Raw genomic sequence first — 27,585 nt, 5'->3', positions numbered from 1 at the left:
AAAGAATGTCTTCTGCCTTCAGACTACTTCTCCATTTCACCCTAGCATTCCTCTATTTCTTTACTTCTCTCCTGAGAAGGACTAAGATAAAACACAGAACTATAAGCTTTCATCCCGCCTCCCTCCCTATCAGCATACATCCATACATGCCACTATCCACAGAGAAAAAAATTTATTATTGGGAAAAGAACACATGAAAGTTGCAGCATGGGAAGTTAGACAAATAGTTTGATACTTTTATTACATAACCATAGTATAAAATAGATCTAAAACACAAAATGGAAAATGGATGGTCATAAACTTACAAAAATTAACCTCAAATTTCCGAATTTTATTTTTTTGTGGCTATGTTTTTTCTTTCTTATAAAGACAAATAAGAAATTTACAAAAGCTGAAGTCTTCTTATAAATAAACTTCATTCTTTACGCTGTGCCAATAAATCTTTCTAAATAAAGAGGTAATTCCATAATGACCTACTTTAAGCTCAAACAAACAGGAAAGTGAAGATGTCCTCTCTTATAACACATACTTGCAGCTTGTCTGTAGAAAAATAATGTGGCACAATAATGTGGTATTGGAATTTGTTTCAAAAAACAGATTTCAGTTAGATGATTATTATCTAGTTGAAGTTTAAAAAGTTACAGGAACACTTACTTTTTATATAAGCACAAAATATTCTAAAATTACAAGGCTTCTGATAATGTGTCCTTATTTATGTATTGTTTGTTTGTTTGCTGGCTTTTTAAAAGAATGGTGACAAGAGTCAAACAAATCTAGGTCACAATCCTGGCTCTGTCCCTTAGTAACTGTGTAACTGTTGGGCAAATTCTTAATATCTCTGAGCTCACTTCCCTTAAAATGTGAATAATAATCCCTAATTCGTAGAACTGCTGGAAAGATTAGAGTCTGTGCAGTAATGGGCATAGTGCCAGGCACATGGTAGCACTCAATTAACAAGAGCTCTCTTTATTTAGGGTCTACTACTTGATTTTACTCTGGTTCCACTATGGGATGCACTTAAATCATTATTTCTTATAGCAAAGTTTCCTGTGTTTGCTTTTCTCAATGTAAATTAACCTCCCACCTCAAAAAACTCATTAAAATAGGCATTAGGGGGAAAATATTCAAGGAATTTTCAGTCTATCTTTTCTAGAAAATAGTGTCATAAAAAGGACTTTGTATGTGTATGTGTATAAATCCTCTCTGGTTTTTTTCTGCTTATAAGGAACACTGCACCTGTGTTACTGACTACCAACAGCCAGCTGGGTCTGGGCATTGGTATCCTATAGGCACTTGAGTTTGTTTTAAATACTTTCATAGGACATCTACCACTTTATTTTCAGAAATTATATCTGCATATAATTTACCAGAAAAGGAAATGAAATGCAGGCAAGTACTGTTAAACAATTAAGTGTTAATAGTTTTTTAATTTACCTGATGGAATACAGGCTCCTTCACCTTAAGGTAAACCTACAAAATATTAAAAGAAACACATGTGAATGAAGTGCGTTACTGAGGGGGAAGAAAACCTATTCCAGTAATTCTGCAAATCCCAAACCTCCCTGCCTCCTAGTCCTGTTACTTAGATCGGACTCCAGCCATGTAAAACCAGTCAGATTAGGTGGCATGCCACAGAAGGGATAGTAGCTACTGGCGGGTCTCCCCCAGTGCTAGTTTGACCACGGTAAACTAAATGTTTCAAGGCTGTTTTGGATTACTCTGGCTTCTTGGCCTCTGCATCAGCATCAAGGAAGGGCAAAGATGCACACAGTTTACTCATAAGGGCTGAAGAGGGTCTACTGACAATGCCTATAATACAGTTTTTTCTACAACAGAAAGAACACTGGAGTTAAAGACAGGAGTTCAATTTCAGACTCTGCCACTGACTTGCTACATACCTCGAGCAAGGACTCACTTAACCAAAAGACTCATTTTTTCCTTATCTGGGTAATAGGAATAACAGTGGTGGGGAACAATAAGCTAAAAGACGTGAAAGTGTTCAGCATATAATGCACGCTCAATAACTGAATACATTTATGACAAATTTCTTGTACTTTTACTTCCAAAGCCTCTAACCCGTCCACCTAGATGCATTCCCAGTTACACAAACCCTAGTTTTAGGTTCCAGTGTCATGTGGGTGATTAAGTGCAATGCCTATTTTAAGATTCAGCATGCATTTACTGCCCTGTAGGAGTATGCCTTTAAAATGACATGGTAAAGAGTAATCAAAATTCAAATCATAATCCTGGAACGATTCCCATTACTTCCAAGACAAGTCCAAATTTCAAAGCCTTCCATGATCTCACTCCTGACTTTCTGTTCGGCTTCATTGCTCTCCTCTTGTCCCTATTTCATCCTAGGCTCCAAAAAGTACAGTGCTTCCCCAAATGTGCTACTTCAATACTTCCAGATCTTTAAACATGCTGCTCTTTACTTCGTTCAGAAATCCTCCCCTGCTCGCAAACTTTCATCTTCCAAGATTCAGCTCAAACCATCCCTCTTTCTTGAAGTCTTTTCTGGGTCCTTCTCCACTCAGCAGAAGCTGCCACTCACCCTCCTTCAGGCCCTCACTGACCATGTATAAACATCATGTAATTTGTTGGTTTGTTGCTCTCCCCTACAAGGCAATAATCTCTTTGACAGATATCTCTTTGGCAGATACCTCTATATCCTCATTTAATATAGTGCTGATCTCACAAAATTTTATGTAATTTTACAATTTGGCTACAAAATTTCTTATTCCTGTAGGAAGTTCCTACCCTCACTACAATAACAGCAGATTATTTCTTTTAAGCACCCATACAACTTTAGTAGGAAGATGTGTATGAGACACTATCTATCTGTAACTCTAAACTCAGTAAGGAAGAATGCTTTTCATCTCTGAAATGTGTTGTCAAAATATTAATTTTCCTTCGTATAGCTTCATATTCTCATTGTTATTAATAAATGAAATGCAAAAGGGCATGCCCTTTAAGACTTGTTTTTAAGGCAAAAGAATTATGGAGTCCTTACTATGTGCCAAGTATTAATTTTCCTATATGAAATGTACGCTATTATTATCTTCATCGAACAGACAAGGAAAACTAATGCCCAAGTTTGGCCTGTGACTTGCCAAGTGACTTGCCCAAGGTTCCCAGTTAAATGTTGGTTCAAATTTAGATCTAACCGACTCCCAAGCCTGTATTTCCAACCACCGAACTTAGAAAGTGGTCCAGTCTTGGGGCACCTGGGTGGTTCAGTCGATTGAGTGTCCGGCTTCGGCTCAGGTCATGATCTCACAGTTTGTGACTTCGAGCCCCACATCGGGCTCTGTGCTGACGGCTCAGAGCCTGGAGCCTGTTTCAGATTCTGTGTCTCCCTTTCTCTCTGCTCCTCCCCTGCTCGTGCTCTGTCTCTCTCTCTCTCTCAAAAATAAATAAACATTAAAAAAAAATTAAAAAAAAAAAAAAAAAGAAAGAAAGTGGTCCAGTCTTAACTCTGCCACCAATTTTCTGTATGAACTTGGCTGGCCAGACAAGTAAGTCATTAACACTCTCTGGACTTTGTTCTCTTCTTTTTTAAAATAACAAGATTTCCTTTCATCTCTGAAACACTAGGATTTTCTCACAATCAAGGAGTATGTATTTTATGCAAGGACAGTGCAGGGCAGTGTAGAAGCATAAGAAAATATTGTATCTGTTCTTTCAACCTTCTATTCACCTTCTCAGCTCACTGATAATCTAACTTCTGCCTCCATCAATCTATGGCTGACAGTATGCTTATTATGGTTACTTGGTCTTTTAATTGAAATTTTTATGGGTCAAATTTCAATCTTATTTTACTCAACCTCTCAGTGGCAACTAATACTGTTACTCCTTCTGGAAATCTCTTCATACTTTGTGATATTAGGCTCTCTAGTTTGCCTATGTTCTGACTACTTGTTCTCAGTTTCCTTTGCTGGCTCCATTTCTCCTACCTGACCCTCAAATGTCAGTGTTCCCATGTACAGCATGGTGATTATACCTAATACTGGGCTGAATACTGGCACTTTGCTAAGAAAACAGATTTCAGGTGGTCTTCTCTCTCTCTCTCTCTCTCTCTCACACACACACACACACACACACACGTGCACACACACACGCACACACACACACGGCAACTATGTGAGAAGCTATGTTAATTAGTTTGCCTATAGTAATCATTTCACTATGCATATCAAATCATCATGCTGTACACCTTGAATGTACATAACTTTTATTTTTAAAGTGTTGACTCATTGAAATCCTTAGGCATTATGAAAGTTTGCATAGTGACAGGATGTGAATGTCAAATAGACAAATCAACTGTAACTTTTAGAACTTTTAGGGTAAAGTATCATAAATGTATACTCTTGTTTATCTCTGTCAAAAAAAAAAAAGTGTACCATAGGGTTGCATCTTTGGTAATTTTAATGGTTCATGCTATCTGTGCCAGTTCATCTGTTCTCGCATTTCTAGTACCTCCCATACCCTGACAATTCTCAAACCCACATCTTTAGCTCAGTCTACCTGTTAATAAGCCTCAGGTGTCATTAACATCAGGCATCTCAATCTCAACACATTCCAAATTGAATTTATCTACCTCTACTCTGTGACACAAACCTACTCATTATCTTTCCTGCAAAATCTGCTCTTCCTTGAAGTTTTCCATCTTGGTTAAGAACCTATTATGTACCACGATGGCCAGGCTGTAAACAGAGGCATCATTCTAGACAATTCCTTCTTTTTACCCCATACCCACACCCTCTACTTGGTGGGTCACAAGTCTTATGGATTGTTATTTATGACAGCATTCTTTCTTTTTTAAGATTTTATTTTTTTAAGTAATCTCTACACCCAATGTAGGGCTCAAACCGATAATCCAGAGATCAAGAGTCATGCAGCTTTACTGACTGAGCCAGCCAGGTGCCCCTGTGACAGCTTCTTTTCATCCCCACACCTATTTTACTTGAGTCGGAGTCTCATATTTTGCCTAAGCAAATGCAAAAGTCCCTGAGTCTAGCCTCATATTCCTCTAATCCATCCCCTAAAATCAGTCATCTTTCTAACTAACCATGTTCTTCCTCAGCTATGGATCAGTTAATGGCTTCAAATTACCTTGAAGATAAAAATCCCAGTGTATACAAGGGTCTTTATAATCTGACATTTATCTCATCAACTAGACTCATTCACTCATCACCACTTAACATATACTCTAGCCATATTAAATCTCTCCTGTTTCTGCTGGTAGTAATGATTTAATCAGAAAATGAAGTACTCAGTGTAGTATCTGGCACATAGTAAGCGCTTAAAAATGGTAGTTTATTATGTTCCAAGGTTCTATGCCTAGGGACAATGTAACAGTCTGTTTAGAAATACTTCATCACATTCTTGCCCCAGGGGCCTGGCAAACTCTTAACCATCAGTTAAAAGCCAGTTAAAAGGAGCTTTCCTTGACAAACCCAAGTAATTTTCATTCATGTGTCTTCTCATCATTTAACTAGTTCTTACCATTATTATTGTAATCATCATCTTCTGATGCAATTCTGTGCTTACATCTTTGATTTCTGTACTTGAATGTATTCCTTAAGCATAGCAACTGCTTCTTCGCTGTCTTTGTATTTTCTACTGCTTGATAGGTTTGCAATTCGCATTTGTTGAAATGAATTATCTCTTAATACAAAATGCACTTTACTTGAGGGAAAAAAGCACTAGGATAGGATGAGAAGTGACCATGAACTCATTATCAGGAAAAGGTTAACCATTAAAGTAGTCACAGTAGGCCCAACAGAGCAGAATCAATCACTTTCTTTTAACAAATGGGAGGTACTATGTCCATCCATGAAAAAAAGTTAATTCTTTCCCCATTGCTACTAAATATTTGCCCTTTGACTTCTTCTCCCTTCAAATAAATAAATAAACAAACAAACAGATTTTTAAAAAGTTGTTTCAACTTTTTGTTGAGAAATAACACCTAAACAGGAGATAAAGAAACAGTATCTGTGAGTTTTGTGCAGAAACATTTCAGTTTGAACAGCACGAAGCAAACACTAGAAGTAAAATGTGCCAAACTCCGCACATGGCTGGTTCACATGCTTAATCTCTTAGAAACAAAATATGACTTACTGTGGTTACTATTAAACTGAAAAGAACTAAGATAAAAAGCAGATGGTAGTTTACGGAGTTCTTCATCTTGAAACATTCAAACCTTTAAAAAAATAGAGAAAGAAACTTGTTTTAGAATATGTAACTAGGAAAACAAATAGAATGCTGTTTTAACGCTTGTATACACATCTCTGGATCCAGCAATGCCCCCATTTCCTCCCAAACTCTCATCTTAGAGAATTTGCACTGCCTACTTGCACTTCCGCCGAGACGCTGGGTGAATCAGGAGTAGGCACCTGGCTTAAATTGGAACAATGAGAGGCTCTCTCCTGAAAACTTGGGAGCTTGGGAGCCAGAGACTGAATCAATTAAGTGTACAGAATCCAAGTATAAAGGCTTATGGATTGAAAATCTGATGCTGGTATTTGGGCAGCTAAATTGAATGAACAAGAAGATGAATGAGCAGAGAAGTGATCTGCATGGAGAGAAAAATAAAGCAGATTCAAAGACTTGAGACCATGCGAAGAAGGAATGGGGAGAAGAGCGGGAGACAGAATCTGCCCTTGAGTTGTAGCCAGGCTATACTTCCTGCTATTATGTTTCATCTATTTCCTCATGTCCCTAAAAAAGATAAATCTCTCTGAGCTCAAGCCGGCTTGGGTAGGTTTCTAAATCTTGTGAGCCATTCTGACTAAGGCACGCTATTACAGAAAATATCACTGTATTATAATGGTTTCTTTTACCAGTCTCCTCAACCAGATTGTGAACAACTCGTGTGCAGGGATAAAATCTTTTTCTCATGTATCTAATCACTAGGCTCACTTAATCAACTGAGCCACCCAGGCAGCCCTGGCCCACATTATTTCTAAGATCTCTTTTACCTTTAAGTTCTGTTACTTGATGACTTATTAAAAAAAGCTCACCTGAAGGTGTTTTTCTAGATCAGGAGCAGCAAACTACCGCCCAAAGGCTCAAGCTCTTTTTGGGTAAATAACACAGTCACAAGCATTTGTCTACCTATTATCGGGGTGCCTGTAGCTTCAACACTACACAAGCAGAGATGAAGATCAACAGAGACCACAGGCCCACAAAACCTAAAATAATTACTATCTGTCCCTTTACAGAAAAAAATTCAGATGAGCTCTTTTTAATAATATATTTTCTCAAATGATTCTGATTTTTAGATATCTTTAGAAGAAAATATTCTTGAGCTAGCAATGATGATCACATCGAAAAGAACCAGATAACACATCACGTAAGGCTTTAGAGAAGTTTTAAGTACTAGTGCTAGGGAACTGAAGGCATACTTAGAAGGCAAGGTTATTAAACTTGTAGTTCAATTTCCAACTCTGACACTTACCACTACACAGCTTAGGCAAGTCACCTAAGCAGAAGCTCGGCTTATGTCCTTAGAAAAGTTACTAAATCTGTGCTTTACTTCATCATCTATAAAATGAGGATAATACCAATTTACCTTGCACAACTGAGAGAATTAGACATGGCTTTTACACTGCCTAGCACAATTACAGGTACAAAGGACATAAATATTATTTTTATGGCACATTATATAAAATTTTTACCTAATTTGTATACATTCAGGGTGCCTGGGTGGCTCAGTTGGTTATGCGTCTGACTCTTGATTTTGGCTCAGGTCATGATCTCACGGGTCCATGAGATGGAGTTCCATACTCTCAGCATGAAGCCTGCTTAGGATTCTCTCTCTCTCCCTCTCTCTCTGCCCCTCCCCCGTGCTCTCTAATAAACTTAAAAAAATTTTAAATAAAAATAAATTTGTACGGGCGCCTGGGTGGCTCAGCCGGTTCAATGTCCAACTTCGGCTCAGGTCATGATCTTGCGGTTTGTGAGTTCAGGCCCTGCGTCGGGCTCTGTGCTGACAGCTCAGAGCCTGGAGCTTGCTTCGGATCGATTCTCTGTCTCCCCCTCTCTCTCTCTTCCTTCCCTACCCACACTCTGTTTCTCTCTCTCTCTCTCAAAAATAAATAAACACTAAAAAAATTAAAAAAAAATAAATTTGTATACACTCATAACTCAAGGAAAGGCAGACTATGCAAGTCAAATTTAAGTAAGAGTCTATCTAAACTTTTATGAGATCATAAAATTAATAAACAACATTATTATAACCCAGATATTATACTTTACATGAAGATCACAGAAGTTAGAACCTTTTACACTATTACAACCTCCCAGTAATATAACAGGGTTAACTATATTACTTCAGTATGAAGTGAGTATAAATTTTAAAATATATCAAACAACTGAATTTTAAACATTAAGTACTTACATGCAGTACACAAATATACAACAGCTGTAAATCATTGGGAGTTCATCCAATAGCTATAAGAAACAAAGAAAGAGCACTTGAATATTGTAGAGGTGCAATTATTATGCAAATAAAAATAAAACGTCAGAATGATTATGATAGTCACCTCTTATTATCTAATATCTTTTACTAATTCTTTCATATATTTAACATCTTATTTACTCTGAGTGTTGGGGAAGGCCATTGAAAGGAAGTGACCGTTGGTTGACCTGTGAACTGGACCTGGGCAATTGGGGGCTCCTCACCTCCACCCATCCTTGGAATAGGACTTCTGCTTTTCTTGCTCCCAGAGGCAGTTCCAAGGACATAGACAGTCTTAGACAATGATGTGGTACCCTTGAGATAGTGATGTGCTGTTGAAAACACCTGCAAGGTATACCTTACTGAACCTAACTAAGGCCTCTTTACGAATGTTTAAGATTAGGTGGGCAGGTGGGGAGACCCATTACTGCCACCCAAGACAAGCCTTGTATGTAAGTACTCTCTGCCTATTAAAACTGCCAACTACCAACCTGGAGTGGCCTGCGTCTTTCTTCTGCCTTTCTCTGCCCTCTGCTTATGGGGGTTGGTTTGCTGTTGCTGAACAAACAAGCTTATCCATCCATCTATCCTAATGTACACACCTAAATAGGATGCCTGACTCACTAGGCAGCTCAGACCAGTTCAGTACCACAAACTATGTTATCCTACTTCCAGGAAAGACAGATGTCTATCATCTATAGGGGTGTGGGTCCTAACAATGTTCTTTTACATTTTCCCTTTTCCTAGAACACTTCTAAGATGGATAAAATGTCCACTAATATACATTAAGAAGGGATATTAATGGCTGGGAAAGTCATTCGGTTAATCTAAGTAACCTATGTTTCTGAAAAATATTATTATTAGCAATAATAATTATAACTATTACGTATTAAACTACAAGCTACACACTAAGCTAAATGTTGCAGATAGGTTGTTTCTAATCCTTAAACCAATCCTATAGAAGTTAGTTGTTGAGCATATAATGAAAACAAGACATAGTCAATGCCTTTGAGGGATTCACATTCTAGTGAGGTGGAGGGAATGAAAAACGTGTGATTAAATATAAAGTTTCCATTTTGACAACCATAAGAGTCATAAAGATTTTCCTTACAGGAGTGATACATAACCTGAGACCTAGAAAATACGCAGATATGAGTAAGATGAAGAGGGACTGAGGGAAAGAGGAGAACCCGTAAGCAGTGGAAATATAATGTGCAAAGGTCCTGTTGCAGGAAAGGGATTTCAAGAAATGAAAAATGTTCATTGCGATTGAAGCTTAATTAATGATGAAGAGAAAGGATATGAAATGAGGCTGGAGAGATAAGCAGCAAATAGATCAGGCAAGTGTTTTAGGCTGAAAGGGATTTTTTTTTTTAATGTTTATTTTTTGAGAGAGAGAGAGAGAGAGAGATAAACAGAGCGTGAGTAGAGAGGGAGACACAGAATCCGAAGCAGGCTCCAGGCTCTGAGCTGTCAGCACAGAGCCCGACACAGGGCTTGAACTCATACACAGTGAGATCATGACCTGAGCTGAAGTCGGACACTTAACTGACTGAGCCACCCAGACGCCCCAGCCACTGAAAAGATTTAAACTAAGTGGCTGTCTTCATGAGCTTGGGCTGTTATAGCAATACCTTAGACTGGGTAGCTAAAACAACAGAATTTATTCCTCACCGCTCTGGAGGTTGGGAGGTCCAAGATGATGATACTGGCAGATTTGGTACTTGGTGAAAGTTCTCTTCTTGACTTGCAGATGGCTGCCTTCTCTGTAACCTCACATGGGAAAGGGCAACAGAGAGCAAGTTCTCTGGTCTCTTCTTAGAAGGACACTAATCCCATCATGAAAACCCCATCTTAAGGGTTCCCATCTCCCTTGGGAGATGACCATCTTAAGGTCCCATCTCCAAATATTGTCACACACGGTTCTAGAGATTCCACATATGAGGGGACACAATTCACTCTATAGTGGTGGTGGTAGTGTGTTTAAAATATAGGTTTTATTATTTTTCAGATATGGTGAGGCCAACAGATCAGGAGATGACTGCCACGGAAAAGACAGTTTGTTATTCACAGTTCCTAAGAGGGGGCATGCCATGCCAAGCAGGGCCACAAGGGAAAGCGCCACCATCAGTCAGGAGGCACAATGAGCAAGGGGAAAGCATAGATGACAACCCTTATTGTGGTTTCCCAGAGAAAGGCAAAGTAAGGGAGGGTAAGCAGGCTTAGCATTGGCTAATTTGAATAATTTCAGCAGGCTCTAGGGGCTAGGAGCTATCTGGTACGTGGCTGTGGTGATTAGGGCATGGATTTTAAAATCTGGGTAACACAAATATGAAAGTCCTATTTCAAAGCCATAAGTAGCAAAATTATGACTGGTAAAGAACACAGAGTTCCAGGATAGCGGGGTGTGTGTGTCTGAAGAGGAGTCTGAAGAGGTAGGCAGAGGCCAGATCACAGCCTGTGAGCCTGACTTGTGGCAAGTATTAAAGATGTTTAAAAAGTGACAGGCCTTCTGGAGACCAGGGACTGTATTTTACACATCTCATTTCTAACACTTGTACAAAGCCTAGCAAACACTGCTCAAAGAATGGAAACAATTAGTTTTGTTTGTAGGAACAGTATTTGTCTTCTGGTATGACAAATGGATGGGGGAGGCAGGGACACCAATTAGGAAACAGTTACAGAAATGGGGACTGGGGATGATGGATTAAGATCGTGGCTGTGCAGACAGCTAGAGGTAGATGTATTTGAGAGCTACTCTGGAAGTTGAATCAAGAGCTTTCAGTGTTTCCAGTAGTGAGAAAGCAGAAGAAATTAAAGATGAATCACAGGTTTTTAGCTTGGGCTTTCAGTGTAAGGCATTTCCATTCATTGAGATAGGGAGCAAAGGAGAAAGAAAGGTAATATTTATAACCAGAATATGTGTTATTTACAATAGCATGTAAGCTATTTTTGTTTTTGTATTATAAGGAAAATTATAGATGAACAAACATTTTTCTTTGGTTTTGTTTTCTAGGATAAGTATGAGAAATTTATTTTTTTTTTTACTTATGAGAAAAAGATGAATACTTTTTTTATACTAGCATCTATTTTTTTCCACTATCAATCATATATGCTTAGTAGAGAATACCTAAAAATCTCTTCTAATATTAAAATTCTATGATTCTAAATTATTCTTTGGTACTTTGCACTTTTCATTTGAAGTCCTCTACTAGTGTCTCTACTCCTCCTCTAATGTTTTTCTTAAACCCAGTCCCAAATGCATTGCTTTTGGTTAGTCGCCGAAAGTATGTGACACATTAATCATGAGAAAGGAGTTAGTCATAGCTTACAATATTACCCTTCACTGAGGCACACATAATAGTACTCAAAGGAATGAATCACTAACAATGAATCCATAATGGTGGTTTCAGGCACTCTGACTAGCTAAAGAAAAAGGAAGGAAACTATTACTTATGAAACACTTATTTACCAGATCCTATGATGACACTTTCACAAATGCCAATCAACTGATCCTCACAATACTCCTATAGGTTATTATTAAATCCATTAGATAGATGAAGAAACAAAAGCTCAGCAAAATTAAGTGGCATATCTATGCTCAAACAGCCAGCAAAGTGGTAGTAGAATTGGAACTGGAGCCCAAGAGCCACCTGGCAATAATAAATCTAAAGAAAATACCATCCAAGCTCCAAATTGTTCTTAAGACAGTAAGACAGAACTGTCAATATCTGCTTGTGCCCAGTGTAGGCAGAAGTAGAGACTAGGCCTCCAATTTCTCTTACAGCTATAACAAGCTGGTGAAATTGTTCATTGACCACCAGGGTCAGCTCAGTGGCAACCCTATCATTTCTTTTTTTTAATTTTAATTTTTTAATTTACATCCAAGTTAGTTAGCCTATAGTACAATAACGATTTCAGGAATAAATTCCACTGATTCATCCCCTATGTATAACACCCAGTGTTCATCCCAACAAGTGTCTTCCTTAATGCCCCTTACCCATTTAGCCCATCCCCTTGCCCACAACCCCTTCAGCAACTGTTTGTTCTTTATATTTAACGGTCTCTTATGTTTTGTCCCCCTCCCTGTTTTTATATTACTTTTGCTTCCCTTCCCTTGTGTTCATCTGTTTTGTATCTTAAATTCCACATATGAGTGAAGTACAACACTATCATTTCTTATGTTGCTTCAGTGACTGTGCATAAAAAATGATGGCCTACCATAGTTGAGCCAAATTTATCCTGAAAGGAGACAAGACAGGGAATCTTCAAGGAATATTCACAATCATTTTGTATTTAAATTAGAGAGATAGGGACGCTGTTTAAAAAAGCCCTTTAATACCGATGATTCTTCTTTCCTAAATCATTGGGGAATTGGGTCATGTATCATTTCTGCACAGATAGGCAAGCACATAAAACCACATCTTTGTAGAACAAAAGGGGCAAGAAATAAGGCATCTGTCCAATCGGTCCCCAAAGTTGATAAAGTAGTATTATAGCAATGATAAAGCACAGAATCTACAATCTCAGGTTCAAAGGCTATCTGGTCCATTCCAATGCTGTTATCTTGGTAACAATCTTACCAACAATTAAGTTGATACGCAAATCAAAGTGTGTCCCACCTCTGCTCCAAATCTATTAATGGCTTATAGGGGATAAAGTTCAAGAGGCTTAGATTTGGCCTCTGGTTAGTTTCCCAAAACACATCTCTTACCATTTAGTTCAAGGCTGCCCAGAGCAGGTGCTCAACAATGTAACAAATGTTAGCTATTGTCACTGGTAGCACTATGGCCATCATTACCACATATTCCCACTCCATCCATGGCTACAGTGTATTAATTGCAGTGCCCCGAGATGCCAGACAAACTCAACTCTGTGGGTTCTAGATGGCCTGGCAAATTCCTACCCATCCTTGAACATGCAACTCAAACGTGTCTGAGGCATTTGCGTGAAACCCCTTTGCTGACCTACTTCCCCTAAAAAATTTCTCTTTCCATTTCCATAGCATCCTGTATGCCCCTTTACCACTGCACTCACTAGCATATTACCTTCACTACTAGACCACAGATTCCTTGAGGAAAGGACTATATCATTTTTACCTATGCATATCTGTTGCCCAGGTACCAATTTTTCAACTAATGAAAGTGTTTGTCCAGCTTATGCTTGGGCATAAGGACAGAGAAGTCAAGATCTCCGAAGGCAGCTCTTATCATCTACTGGCTCAGAAATTTTTCTCTATGTTGACCAAGGTGTCTCTTTATCTTTAACCCCACTAGAACCACAAAGAATAAATCTAATCCTCTTCAATATGTCAACCCTTCAAACACTGATTCATAAAACATTTATGTAGGGGATATACCAAGGTCAACAGAGACAGTTCCTGCTCTTGGGTAACTCACATTATGATAGAGAAGAAAAACACATAAATATATTTATGAGACAACAGATAAGGGAAGTAACAGAGAAGCACAGAGTGCTGTGAAAGAACATATGAAGGGTACATATCCTACCCTGGGGCTGTGGAAGGCCTCCTAGAGGAGCTGCTGCTTTGGCTGAGACTTTAAAGGACGAACAGGAATTGTCCATGGGAGAGAAGGAAGTGCAACAGGGCCAGACATGAAAAATGCAGAGAACTGAGAGAATCTGCTATGTACAGCTGAGTTGGAGGAACTGGGCATGTCTTCTCTTCTTCAGGCTAAATATGCTCAGTTCCTTCTCCTCAAGCATCAGGACTAGATTTTTAGTTCTATTTTTTTAAATTCTATTTATTTATTAAGAGAGAGGGAGAAAGAGAAGGTGGGGGGGGCACAAATAGGGGAGGGGCAGAGAGAGAGAATCCCAAGCAGGCTCTACGCTGTCAGCATAATCTCACAACCATGAGATCATGACCTGAGCCAATATCAAGAGTTACACATTAACCAACTGAGCCACCCAGGCGCCCCTATATTTTTAGTTCTTTCACCATTCTGGTATCTTGCATTTGAACACAAGCCAGGTCAGTCCTCAGAATTGAATATTGTCATGATCTATTCAGCACACAGTAGGACAGCCTACTTCTTCCTTCGCTCAGATTCTTAGTCTCACCTTGTCTCAGCACATTCATGCAGCTGTTTGTTTCTTTGTTTTTATTACATTTTTTAAATGTTTGTTTATTTTTGAGAGAGAGAGAGAGATAAAATGTGAGCGGGGGAGGGGCAGAGAGAGAGAGGGAGACACAGAATCTGAAGCAGGATCCAGGCTCTGACCTGTCAGCACAGAGCCCAACGTGGGGCTCAAACCCACTAACTGTGAGATCATGACCTGAGCCGAAGCCGAACGCTTAACCAACTGAGCCACCCAGGCGCCCCAGTTGTTTCTTTATATATGTGATAGACACACGCTACCTTCCAGGGTTACTGTTTTAGGAATAGCATGAATGGACAGCAGGAATGATCCTAGAGATTTTAAAACTTATCTAGTTCTTAGAAAACATGTGCTTAAGGGAATGTCAGAGGTTGCTGTATGCACGGAATTAGACTAGGTATGTTTTGTAAATTGTTCTGGCTACCTGTTACTGTATAGCAAACCACCTTAAAACTCAGTGGCTTAAAATACTAATATTTACTTTGCTGATTAGTATGCATTTTGAGCCGACCTGGGAGGGAGAAGTTCATCTCTCCTTCACTCAATGTCAGCTGGGACAGCTCAAAGGCTGAGGGCTGGAATCATCTAAAGATTCACACACTCAAATTTTGGGCAGTTGATGCTGGCTGCAGTCTGGGGACTTCAGGTGAGGCTGTGGCAGCAACATCTATACATGGCCTTTCCACACGGCTGACTGGCTTCTTTACCATAAGGTGCTGGGTTCCCAGGGTAAGCATCCCAGGAGGATGAGGAAGAAGTTCTTCGCCTTTTGTGACTCACCCTTGGAAGTCATATAGCTTCCTGTCCACCATAGTAACAGTCCTGCCCAGATTCAAGGTCAAGGATCAGAGATCCTACCTCTTGAAGAGAGTCGATGTCACATTGTAATAACAGCGGGTGAGATGAGATATACTGGTGTTAACATCTTTGGAAAACACAATAATCCGCCACATAAATAAAACTCAAAACTGAATTAAATACCTCCACCCCCCCTTCCAAGAACAGGCGGTAGTCTGCTTTAGGATGAAGGGTATTCAGATTGGCTTATTATCATTACTATTCCTCCAAAGCACCTTTGGAGTCTTTTAAAGTCTCTTTTCTTTTAAAACAAGCATAAACGTGTATTTTCTTTATTGCAAAAGTATTTTATGCTCATTATAGGAAATCTGGAAAACACAGAAATGAAATATAATTCTCTATAATCCCATACATAATCCAGGGATAACTACTATTTAATACTTCAGTGCATCTCTTTAGTTATTCACTCATGTGGTTAAATGTCCTTCCTTCTTTCTTTCCATCCTTCCTTCCTTCCTTCCTTCCTTCCTTCCTTCCTTCCTTCCTCATTCCCTTCCTCCCTTCCATTTACATATTTATTGGGCACATGCCATGTGCCAGCACTAGTCTATATGCTAAAGTCCAGTGGAATTTAAGATAAGTGAAATCTCTGCTGTCAAGAAGTTTACATTCTAGTTGAAGACTACAAATAAGGTAAATTCAAATGGTGATAAGTGCTATGAAAAGAATAAAGTAAATGTCACTTGTGGAAAGGACTGCTCTACATAAAGTGGTTATAAAAGGCATATCTGAGTAGGTAACATTTGCACTGAGGAGCCAGAAGGAAGCAGACATGCAAAGATATGAGAGAAAAGTTTTGCAGCAGAGGAAACAGCAATCACAAAGGCCATGAGGCAGTGTCTGAAGAACAGTAAGGCCAGTATGGCTGGAGTGCAGTAAACAATGCAGAGGAACAGTAAAAACTGAAGTTAGAGAACTAGACCAGGGCCAGATCATGCAGGCCATAGTAGAGAACTGAAATTTCACCTGAAGTGCAAAGGGATGCCTTGGAGAGCTTTAAGCAGAAGAATGGTATGATCTAAAACGTTAAAGACTACCTTGGATGGTTGTAGGGGCAACTGTTGACTACTGCAGTAGCCAAGAAATAAGATGGTGATAGCTTACATGATGTCCAGTGAGGTAAGGAAAAAGAATAAGGGAGTTTCCTTTTACATAAAGGAAAACTGGAAAGTCAAGACAAGTATTTCACAAAGAAAAAAGCAAATATCGTGTAGAATGCTATGGAGAGGTCAAATAATAAGATAGAAATGTATCTACTGGATTTGGCAAGATGAAGGTGACTGGTGACCTTGACAACAGCAGTTTCTGTGAAATGAAGGGAAGAAAATACCTAACTGTAATGAGAGCAAAACAGAGGGAGGTAAGTGTAGAGAGAGCAAAGACACTCGAGTGGTTTTGATGTGAAAGGGAGCCAAAACATGATTCAACAGCTGGGGCTGGACACAGGGTCAAGGGAGGAGTAATTTTTAAAAGATGGGAGTTATTTGAGTATGTTTGTATGCAGATGGCAGTGAACCAGTGTAGTGACTTTCTAAAGACCATGGTGGAGCCAGAGACTGGGATGGAGTTTATAACTGCAGGCATGAGTCTTTGAGGAGGTGGGAGGGGAGACTGGCCTTTGATAGGAGTTGGAACATTTCTCCCACAAAAACAGGAGGAAGATGATCATGGTAGAAACATGAGGATGTTTCTTACTGATTTCTTCTATATTTTTGGTGAAATACTGAAGATATCAGTGAGGAGAAAGGGAAACGAGGCAAAAAAGATATAAAAAGAAATCCAAAAAGAAAGAGGGACAAGTATGAAATAACAGTTCTGAAGAACAGAAATGGAAATTGTCAGGGAAATGTAATGGTACTGTCTTATGGCACTGAGTGGCTATTTGAGTTTTCGTTCAATAATTTAAAAGTGAGGGGGTGGCTGGGTGGCTCACTCGCTTAAGCACTGACTTTGGCTCAGGTCGTAATCTGACCGTCTGTGAGTTCGAGCCCCGTGTCAGGCTCTGTGCTGACAGCTCAGAGCCTGGAGCCTGCTTTGGATTCTGTGTCTCCCTCTCTCTCTGCCCCTCCCCTGCGCACGCTCTGTCTCTCTCTCTCTCTCTCAAAAATGAATAAACATTAAAAAAATAATTTAAAAGTGAGATAATTTAACAAAGGGATATAATTTCTATGAGCAATGTTTAGTTACTCAGTTCAGGCACAGGATATGCAGATAACTTAGCTTGATCTGGGTTGAATACTGCTCAGGAAGCAAGGGGTAATATTGAGAATATTTATATGGGTGGGTGGGAGTTACTGTAATTTTGGGCCACAGATTACAAACTTTGTAAAAAGGGAAAAGAAATAAAGCAAAATGTACTTCCTTCCAGTCTTTTTTCTATTGTTTATAAGATTGATTTTACATTACACAAAGTTTTGTCTTTATGACAGTTTCCCATTTTACTGGTCTTCAAAATATTATTTATTTATTTAATTTTTAAAGATATTCAATCAGAGGGGCACCTGTGTGGCTCAGTTGGTTAAGCATCTGACTCTTGATTTCAGCTCAGGTCATGATCTCACAGTTTGTGAGATTGAGCCCCACATGGGCTCTGGGCTGACAGCGTGGAGACTGCATAGGATTCTCTCTCCCTCTTTCTCTCTGCCCCAAACCCCGCGTGCCCACGCTCTCTCTCCCTCAAAATAAATGAAGAAACATTAAAAAAAAAAGACACTCAAACAGAGATCATTTTTTCTTTATTTTATTTTTTTTAAGTAACCTTTATGCACAATGTACTTGAACTCACACCCTGAGATCAAGAGTCACATGCTCTACGGACTGAGCCAGCCAGGCGCCCATCAAAATATTATTTTAAATGGCTATAGTACACTTCAACACATAGTTATATCATAGTATATGTAACAGTCTCCTTTTTGTTAAACATTTAGATCATTTAAAAACTGTATCATGTGTAACACTGTCACATGTGTAACACGCTTGTAAAACATCTTTTCCCTATCTTTGATTACTTTTTAGGATGTATACGTATATGTAGGAGTACAATTACTGGGTCAAAGAACATGTACAATGTTTTTCTTTTTTTTTTTTTTTTTTTTAATTGTTTTTGAATGTTTTTATTTATTTTTGAAGGAGAGACAGACAGAGCATGAGTGGGGGAGGAGCAGAGAGAGGGAGACACAGAATCCGAAGCAAGCTCCAGGCTCCAAGCTGTCAGCAGAGCCCAACGCGGGGCTCGAACTCACGAACTGCGAGATCATGACCTGAGCTGAAGTCGGACGCTCAACCGACTGAGCCACCCAGGCGCCGCCAATGTTTTTCTTTTAAAAAAAAATTAAAACAACTTCAGGGTACAGAAAAGTTTGAAGGGAAGTACAAAGAACTTTACTCTCTCTGAACCATTTGAATAAGTTGCTGACATGAGGTTCCATTACTCCCAAGTACTTTAGTGTATGTTTCTTACAAAGATATTCGCTTGGATTATATGCCTTGACCAAATGAAATTTATCACAGGAATGCAAGATTGGTTCAACACAGGAGAATCAATCAATGTACTAGACTATACTAATATAATAAAGGAGAAAAACCACATGGTCATCTCAAGAGATTCAGAAAAAAAATATTTGCAAATGCCAACATCTTTTCATGATAAAAACACTCAGCAAACTAGGAATAGAATGGGAACTCCCTCAGCCTAATAAAGAGCATTCACACAAAACCCCAGCCAACATTATAACTAATGATGAAAAACTAAAAGCTTTCTTCCTAAGATCAGGAGCAAAAGAAGGATGTCTGCTCTTTCCACTTCTATTCAACAGTGTACTAGAAGTTCTATTCAGGGCAATTAGGCAAGAAAAATAAGTAAAAGGCATCCAATTGATAAGTAAGATATAAAACTATATTTGTATATGACACGATCTTGTATTCAGGAAACCCTAACAAATCCACATATGCATACACAAAAAACTACTAGAGGTAAAAAAAAAAAAAGTTCAGCAGTGCTGCGGGATACAAGAATATGCAAAAATCATTGTTATTTCTATAAATTAGCATGAGAAATAAAAATGAAATTAAGAAAATTCTATTTACAATAGCATCAAAAAATACATTACTTATGAATGAATACATTTAACAAAAGAAGTCAAGACTTACACACTATAAAATATCACTGAAAGAAATTAAAGACTTAAATAAATGGGAAGACATCCTATGTTCAAGGATTAGAAGACACTATTAAAGAAAGCAATACTCTCCAAAGTGATCTGTGGATTCAATGGAATCCCTTTCAAAGTCCCAGCTAATTTTTGCAGAAATTGATAATCTGATCCTAAAATTCACATGGAAATGCAAGGGACCCAGAATAGTTTAAACAGTTTTTAAAAACAAGAACAGGGGCACCTGGGTGGCTCAGTTAGTTGAGCATCCAACTCTTGAGTTTGGCTTGGGTTGTGATCCCGGGGTTATGGGATCAAGCCCTGTGTCAGGCTACATGCTGAGCATGGAGCCTGCTTAAGATTCTCTCTCTCCCCCTCCGCCCTTCACCCCCTGCCCGTGCACTTGTGCACTTGTGCACGTGCATGGTCTCTCTCCCCAAAGAGGAAGAAGAAGAACAACAACAAATTTGGAGGACTCACAGCTCCTGATTTCAAAATTTACAAATCTATAGTAATCAAGGCTGTGTGATACTAGTACAAGTACAGACATAGACCAATGGAACAGAACTGAGAGTTAAACTGAGAGTCAAGAAATAAATTCATACATTTATGATTGTTTGATTTTAGGCAGGGGTGCCAAGAAAATTCAATGTCAAAAGAATAGTCTTTTCAACAAATGATTCTGGGGCAACTGGATATCCACGTGCAAAAGAATGAAGCTAGACCTTGACCTCACACCATATAAAAAAAATGAACTTAAAACGGATTAAAGAATCAGGAGAACAAATGCTATTAAAATGTCCATACTACCCATACTACCCAAAGATCACCCAAAGTGATCTCTATCTCTATCAAAATAGCAATAGCAGTTTTCACAGAACTAGAACAAATAATCCTGAAATTTGTATGGAACCACAAAAGAACCTGAATGGCCAAAGCAATCTTGAAAAAAAAAAAAAAAAAAAAGAACAAAACTGGAGGCATCACAATTCCAGATTTCAAGATATGCTATGAAGCTGTAGTAATCAAAACAGTATGGTACTGCCCCCTCCCCCAAAAAAGACACATAGATCAATGGTACAGAATAGAGAGCCCAGAAATAAATCCAGGATCATACAGTCGATTAATCTATGACAAAGGAGACAAGAATCTACAATGGGGAAAAAGACAATCTCTTCCAACTGGTGCTGGGAAAACTGGACAACTACATGCAAAAAAAAAACAAACAAACAAAAAAAAACACTGGACCACTTCCTACACCATACACAAAAATAAACTCAAAATGGATTAAACAACTGAATGTGGAACCTGAAACCATAAAAATCCTAGAAGAGAACACAGGCGGTATCGGCCATAGCAACATTTTTCTAGATATGTCCCCTAAGGCAAGGGAAACAAAAGCAAAAATAAACTATTGGGACTTCATCAAAACAAAAAGCTTCTGCACAGCTAAGGAAACAACCAACAAAACTAAAAGATAACCTACTGGATGGGAGAAGATATTTGCAAATGATATATCTGGTAAAGGGTTAGTATCAAAAGTATATTAACTCAACACCAAAACAACAATCCAATTAGAAAATGGGCAGTGGACATGAACAGACATTTCTCCAAAGAAGATATACAGATGGCTAACAGACACATGAAGAGATGCTCAACATTACTCATCATCAGGTAAATGCAAATCAAAACCACAATGAGATATCATCTCATATCTGTCAGAATGGCTAAAGTCAAAAACACAAGAAACAAGTGTTGGTGAGGATGTGGAGAAAAAGGAACCCTTGTGCACTGTTGGTGGGAATACAAACTGGTACAGCCGCTGTGGAAAACAGTATGGAGGCTTCTCAAAAAAATTAAAAACAGAATTACCATATGATCCAGTAGTTCCACTGCTGGGTATTGACCCAAAGGAAAAAAAAAAAACATTAATTTGAAAAGATATATGCACCCCTATGTTTACTGTGGCATTATTCACAATAACCAAGATACGGAAGCAATCCAAGTATCCATCCATAGATGAATGGTAATAAGATGTGGTAAATACGTACAGTGGAATGTTAGTCATAAAAGAGAATGAAATCTTGCCATTTGCAACAACATGGATGGATCTAGAGGGTATAATGCTAAGTGAAATCAATCAAAGAAAAATACCATATGATTTTACTCATGTGTATATTTAAGAAACAAAACAAAGAAAAAATGAGACAAACAAAAAGAGATTCTTAAATATAGAAAACAAACTGGTGGTTGCCAGAGGGAGGTGAGTGAGTATTGGGTGAAATAGGTGAAGGGGATTAAGAGTACATTTGTCATGATGAGCAATGAATACCATACAGAATTGTTCAATCACTATACTGTACACCTGCAACTAATATAATATTTTATGTTAATTGTACTGGAATTTAAAAAAATGGACCAAAGACCTAAATGTAAGAGCTAAAACTATTAAGCTCTTAGAAGAAAACACAGGTATAAATCTTCATGACCTTGGATTAAGCAATGGTTTCTTAGATATGATATTAAAAGCACAGGCAACCTAAGAAAAAAATCAAAACCTGTTTGCTTCAAAGGATGCTATTAAGAAAATGAAAAAACAACCCACAGAATGGGAGAAGATATTCACAAACTATGTATTCAATAAGGGTCTAATACCCAAGATATGTACTTTTAAAACTCAATGATAAGAAGGCAAATAACACAATTTAAGAATGGGTAAAGGATCTGAATAGATACTTTTCCTGTGAAGATATACAAATGGGTAATAAGCACATGAAAAACGTTCAACATCACTGGAAAATGCAAATCAAAACCACAATGAGATATCATTTCATAACCAGCAGGGTGGCTATACTCAAAAGGAAGGACGAATATGGAGAAATTGCTGGTGGGAACGTAAAAGGGCACAGCCACTTTGAAAAAGAGTCTAGTAGCTCTTCAAAAAGTTAAAAACAGAATTACCATGTGACCTAGCAATTCCATTTCTTTTTTTTTTTTATGTTTATTTATTTCTGAGACCGAGAGAGACAGAGCATGAGTGGGGGAGGGGCAGAGAGAGAGGGAGACACAGAATCAGAAGCAGGCTCCAGGCTCTGAGCTGCCAGCACAGAGCCCGACGCGGGGCTTGAACTCACAAACCGTGAGATCATGACCTGAGCCGAAGCCGGACGCTCAACAGACCGAGCCACCCAGGCACCCCATAGCAATTCCATTTCTAATAAATAAATATCTAAGAGAATTGAAAACACATATCCGCACAAAATCTTGCACACAAATGTTCACAGCAGCATTATGTATAAAACCCAAAAAGTGGAAACAGCCCAAAGTCCATTCATCGACAAATGAGAAACAAAATGTGGTATACCCATATAATGTAGTATTATTCACCCTAAGTCAAAGAAGCCAGACATGAAAGGTCACACACTGTATGATCCATTGCAATGACATGTCCAGAATAGGCCAATCTACAGAGACAGAGAGTAATGAGAAGAGATGGCTAATGGGCATGGGGTTTCTCTTTGGGATGATGAAAGTGTTTGGAATTAGTGGTGATGGCATCACAATTTTGTGAGTATACTTAGAGCAATTAACTTATTTACTTTAAAATGGTGAACTTTATGGAATGTGCATTAAATCTTTAAAAAAAAGATTCATCTACATCTCCACAATACTATCAACAAAATCAGGAAATTAACATTAATTTATTACTACCACGTAATCCTCAGACTTCATCCAAGTTTTTCTAAGTGTCCCAATATCATAAATGTAAACACACACACACACACACACACACACACACACACACACACACACCATCCAGTCCAGAATCAGACACTATATGTAGTGGTCATGTCTTTTTGGTGTTCTTCAATTTCAAACAGTTCTTCAGTCTTTTAATTTTATGACCATGGATACTTTTGAAGATTACATGCCAGTTATTTTATAGAATGTCACTCAATTTGATTTTGCCTGATGTTTCCATATGACTAGATTCAGATCATGCATCTTTGGCAAGAATATCAGAGAAGTGATGCTATGTTCTTGCCACTGTATCTTGTCAGGTGGCACACAATTTTGATTTGTCCCATCACTGAAGATATTCACTCTATTTGACTAAGGTTGTTCACTGCTCCTTCACTGTAAAGTTACTTTTTCCCTTTATAATTATTTTATGGTAAAGTACTTCAAAACTATGTAAATTCAGCATCAAAATTTTTAACTTATTCATTTACTTATGATCACTTATTGTTTCAATTATATATAGCTTATTATTTTAGTATGACTTCATAATTTCCCATTTTGTTCAATGGGTTATATGCTCAATGGGTTTGGTAACTATTATAAACTGTTACTATCAATATTTATTTTGATGCTCAAATTGTCCCAAATTTGGTCCATGGGAACCCCTTTAAGTGGGTTTCCAGTGTTCTTCTGACATGTGCCCATCATTCTTTTAGCTTTTCCATTCTTTCTAGCATAAAAAGATGTTCTAGGTTCATAATGTCCTTTTTTTCTGCCTCAGCCCTCTGAACAGCCCCAGTTCCTTTTATTATTTTTTTAAAGATTTTATTTTTTATTATTATTTTTTAAAGTAAACCCTATTCCCAACATGGGGCTCGAATCCACGACCCTGACATCAAGAGTCACGTGCTCTACCAACTAAGCCAGCCAGCCACCCCAGCACCGTTCCTTTTAAATGGAGAATGGTTTTTAGAAACCAGATCTGAATGTTAGGTATGCTCTTCTGCTCCCATGCCGGCAGACCTAGAGAATGGATGTATATATGTGTATATAGAAATATATGTGTGTGTATATATAAATATATAGGAGATACATCATTTATAAACTATGGGTGATTTTGGTCAAATCAATTAGCCTCTTTCAGTTCTAGTACTGGAATTTATAAAACATGGTAATAACTATTTAAGATACTCCATATGAAAGCACTTCATGATAGCTAGAGCTGGAAAAATTCCAATTATTTTTTAGTACGATCAAACACGAAGCCTTATTTTCAGGGTCTATATTTCAGCTGTTGCTCACTGGTATCACCATTCTCACTGTTGGAACTCTTACCCTATAGCTGTTAAATATTTTGAACAACATTCCTGCCATTTTTCGCCATTCTCGAAACACATTTTAAGTGCTCGTTTTATCACTGTTGTCACATATACCAAACAATGAAATGACTCCCCGCCTCTCCATGGCACAATGGAAGTCTGGTATGTCATTTCATCCTTTCAGTACCTAGAAAGTTTTAACTAAATCTTTCAAATTTTGTTTAAATGTCTTTGACTTTTATACATTCTTCCAAACTCTACTGTGATGCCACAGATTTGTACTTCTTTTTAAAAATAATTTTCATATTATGGCATTGTTTGTAAGTCTGTTTTTCTGCTAGAAAGTGTGAGAAGTATGTTCTATGCTCAATTAAGTCAGATCAGTGTCTTATTCAATTGTGTATTCTCCAGAGCAAGCACAATCTGCACACAGAACACCTTACTATAAATACGTGTTGAATATCAGAATCAATCCTAAAAAATTAATTCTTGTACATTTAATATAGATGTAATTAATAATTCATAGACTGTTGTATTCACAAATCCTTCTGGAATAGCACTGTCCAATCCAGCAGCCACCAGCCTTATCTGGTTACTGAGTGCTTGAATGAACCTAATCCAAACTGAGATATACACCTTATTTCAAGATAAGAAACATTTCATTAATACATTTTTATACTGATTATATGTTGAAATAATATTTGAATATATTGGGTTAAATGAATGTATTATTAAAATTAATTTCAACTATTTCTTTTCAACATGGCTTTTCTTAATGTGGCTCCCAGAAAATTTTAAATTACATATATCCTCATGTTATATTTCTACTGGGCAGTGCTGTTCCAGAAGTTTCTAGGTTATTAATGAGGAATAAAGAGTTCAAAAGATTGGGGCACCTGGGTGGCTCAGTCAGTTAGGTGTCTGACTTTGGCTCGGGTCATGATCTCGGGGTTCCTGAGTTCAAGCCCCACATCAGGCTCTGTGCTGACAGCTCGGAGCCTGAAGCCTGCTTTGGATTCTGTGTCTCCCTATCTCTCTTCCCCTCCCCCTCTTGCACTCTATCTCTCTCTCAAAAATAAACAAACATTAAAAAAAAAAAAAGAGGCCAAAAGATTTATGACTAGATATATAGCCTCCTTAGAGCAAGGACAGTAAAATCCCTGCATAGCCCTAACACTTTGCTAGCTAGAGGAACCATCCATTCAAATGGATGCTGTAAGACAGACATGAGGAAATGCAGGCATCTAAGAATATACTACCTTGGTGAACTGACTGTCTTTTTAAAATGCACCCAGGGGTCTGTACTCTGCAATCCTTCTCTAACACTTCATGCCTGCACAGAGGTAGTCAACGCTATACTGCTCTCACTTGTTTTCTCTATGAATAATTTATTTGCTCGCCTCTTTATTCCACTTAGTCAATTTGGATCCTCTGGCCTGAAGTAAAAAGAGATTTTTAATCTCTTTTTTTTCCTTTAGTCGCTTGTCTCAACAGCATCCTCTAGTAATGTATTCTTCCCTGAAATGTGAAGTGTCTGGGTGAAGAGAAATAAGCATTTAGTTAATTTTGTCATTACTGACCTGCATTTCATATTTCAGAGTCATGTGGAAGCACCAGGATCCCATTCCTACCACTGAAATTAAAACAAACAAATAAAAAAAAAAAGATTAGCATGAAATTCTTTGGGGGTAGCCAGAGTGGCTTGAGAAGGTAATAAGACATTGCAAAGCACTGAGTTTTAAGAACAAAGTTTATGAAATCTTATGGCAGGATATAGTAGACTCTGCATAAGCTCTATAATTGATGAAATTTTGATATAGAAAAAAAAAAACCCAAGTACAGTACAAGTTCTCATAAATTCCCTCTATTAAGTGGACTTATTGGATTAATCAATATTCTCCATTCTTTCTATAAAATATACTACCCAATGCTCAGGATAAGTTTTTTTGCTTTTTTTTTTTTTTTGAATGTATATAGAAATTTACTGAATACACCACAAGGGAGGGGCGGGCAGGCAGGACAGCAAAGGAGAGACTGTCTACCTCTTAAGATAAGCTTTAGTGTTTACAGCTAGTTAGCTACTCTTTAGTACTTCCTAGCACTTCCAGCCCAGCCAAATAGCTGAATTGTATACTAAGAGTCAGACAGTTATGTTTGTTACCAAACCTGCTAATGCCACTGTATGTAGTTATCAGAAATATGATTCCAAAGAAAGCTGTTGTTTCTCCAGAAACTATTTAAAATGCTTAAAATGAACTCAGGAAAAGAGAGTTGCTAATAAAAACTGCTGTTGAATTAAGTGTGGGTAAGATATGTTAGATTGAGAAAAACAGTAAAAATTTAAAGATTGTATTTACATCTCAAAGTTCTTTCCAAGTGCCTCTATTTTAAATAAACTGTTCATTTTAGGGTTTTTAAAAATTTTTGTTTTTAATCCAAGAAAGTCTAAGGAGAACTATTAATCAGGATCCCATATTGAAAGGCCACACTGTATATCAAATAATTGTCAAAGATTATACAATTATATGTTTGAATTAAAATAAAATTTTAAGGTAGGTGTTTATATTATCTTTTCAATAATTCTATGCTTTGAAGTTTTAAAAATTAGCTGACCAAATACAAGCCCCTATCAAACCTGATAAAAAAGTTTCTACTGTGATATATCAAACAATTCCACAAGCACTTACTGAGCACCTCCTATTTGCCAAATTCAGTTACAGTTACAAAGATAAGATTCAGTCATTGACCTTAATGAAGCATATAGTCTAATGGAAGAGACAGGCAGCTAAAATGCCAGTAGATGGAGATATAATAAAGAGATATGCAGAATACCACGAGAGCACAGAAGAAGGGCACTTACAAAGGAAGACAGAGAAAAGAAACCAGGGGAGTTAGCCTTAAGGATGGTTAAGAGCCTTAAGGGTGGTTA

At 37.9% G+C, this 27,585-nt stretch overlaps 1 protein-coding gene across 4 annotated transcripts in view; it reads right to left on the bottom strand.

The window, feature by feature from the left end:
* ACER3 (alkaline ceramidase 3) overlaps window positions 1–27,585 on the bottom strand; it is a 165,810-nt gene that overhangs the window by 39,878 nt on the left and 98,347 nt on the right. For 3 of the 4 annotated variants that reach the window (XM_049652605.1, XM_049652614.1, XM_049652609.1), the window contains exons 3-6: window positions 26,237–26,289; window positions 8,405–8,457; window positions 6,124–6,205; window positions 1,435–1,470 (exon numbers count right to left, since the gene is read on the bottom strand). In XM_049652605.1, the coding sequence (XP_049508562.1) occupies window positions 1,435–1,470; window positions 6,124–6,205; window positions 8,405–8,457; window positions 26,237–26,289 (224 nt within the window). Of the gene's footprint in view, window positions 1–1,434; window positions 1,471–6,123; window positions 6,206–8,404; window positions 8,458–10,138; window positions 10,290–26,236; window positions 26,290–27,585 lie in introns of those variants that run through there. The other variant, XM_049652621.1, reaches the window with a different exon arrangement.

This window comes from Panthera uncia, chromosome D1 (assembly GCF_023721935.1).
Source record: "Panthera uncia isolate 11264 chromosome D1, Puncia_PCG_1.0, whole genome shotgun sequence".
In the NCBI taxonomy this organism is placed as follows: Eukaryota; Metazoa; Chordata; class Mammalia; order Carnivora; family Felidae; genus Panthera; species Panthera uncia.
Note: the sequence above shows the minus strand (reverse complement) of the source record. Positions and strands in the feature narration are given on the sequence as shown.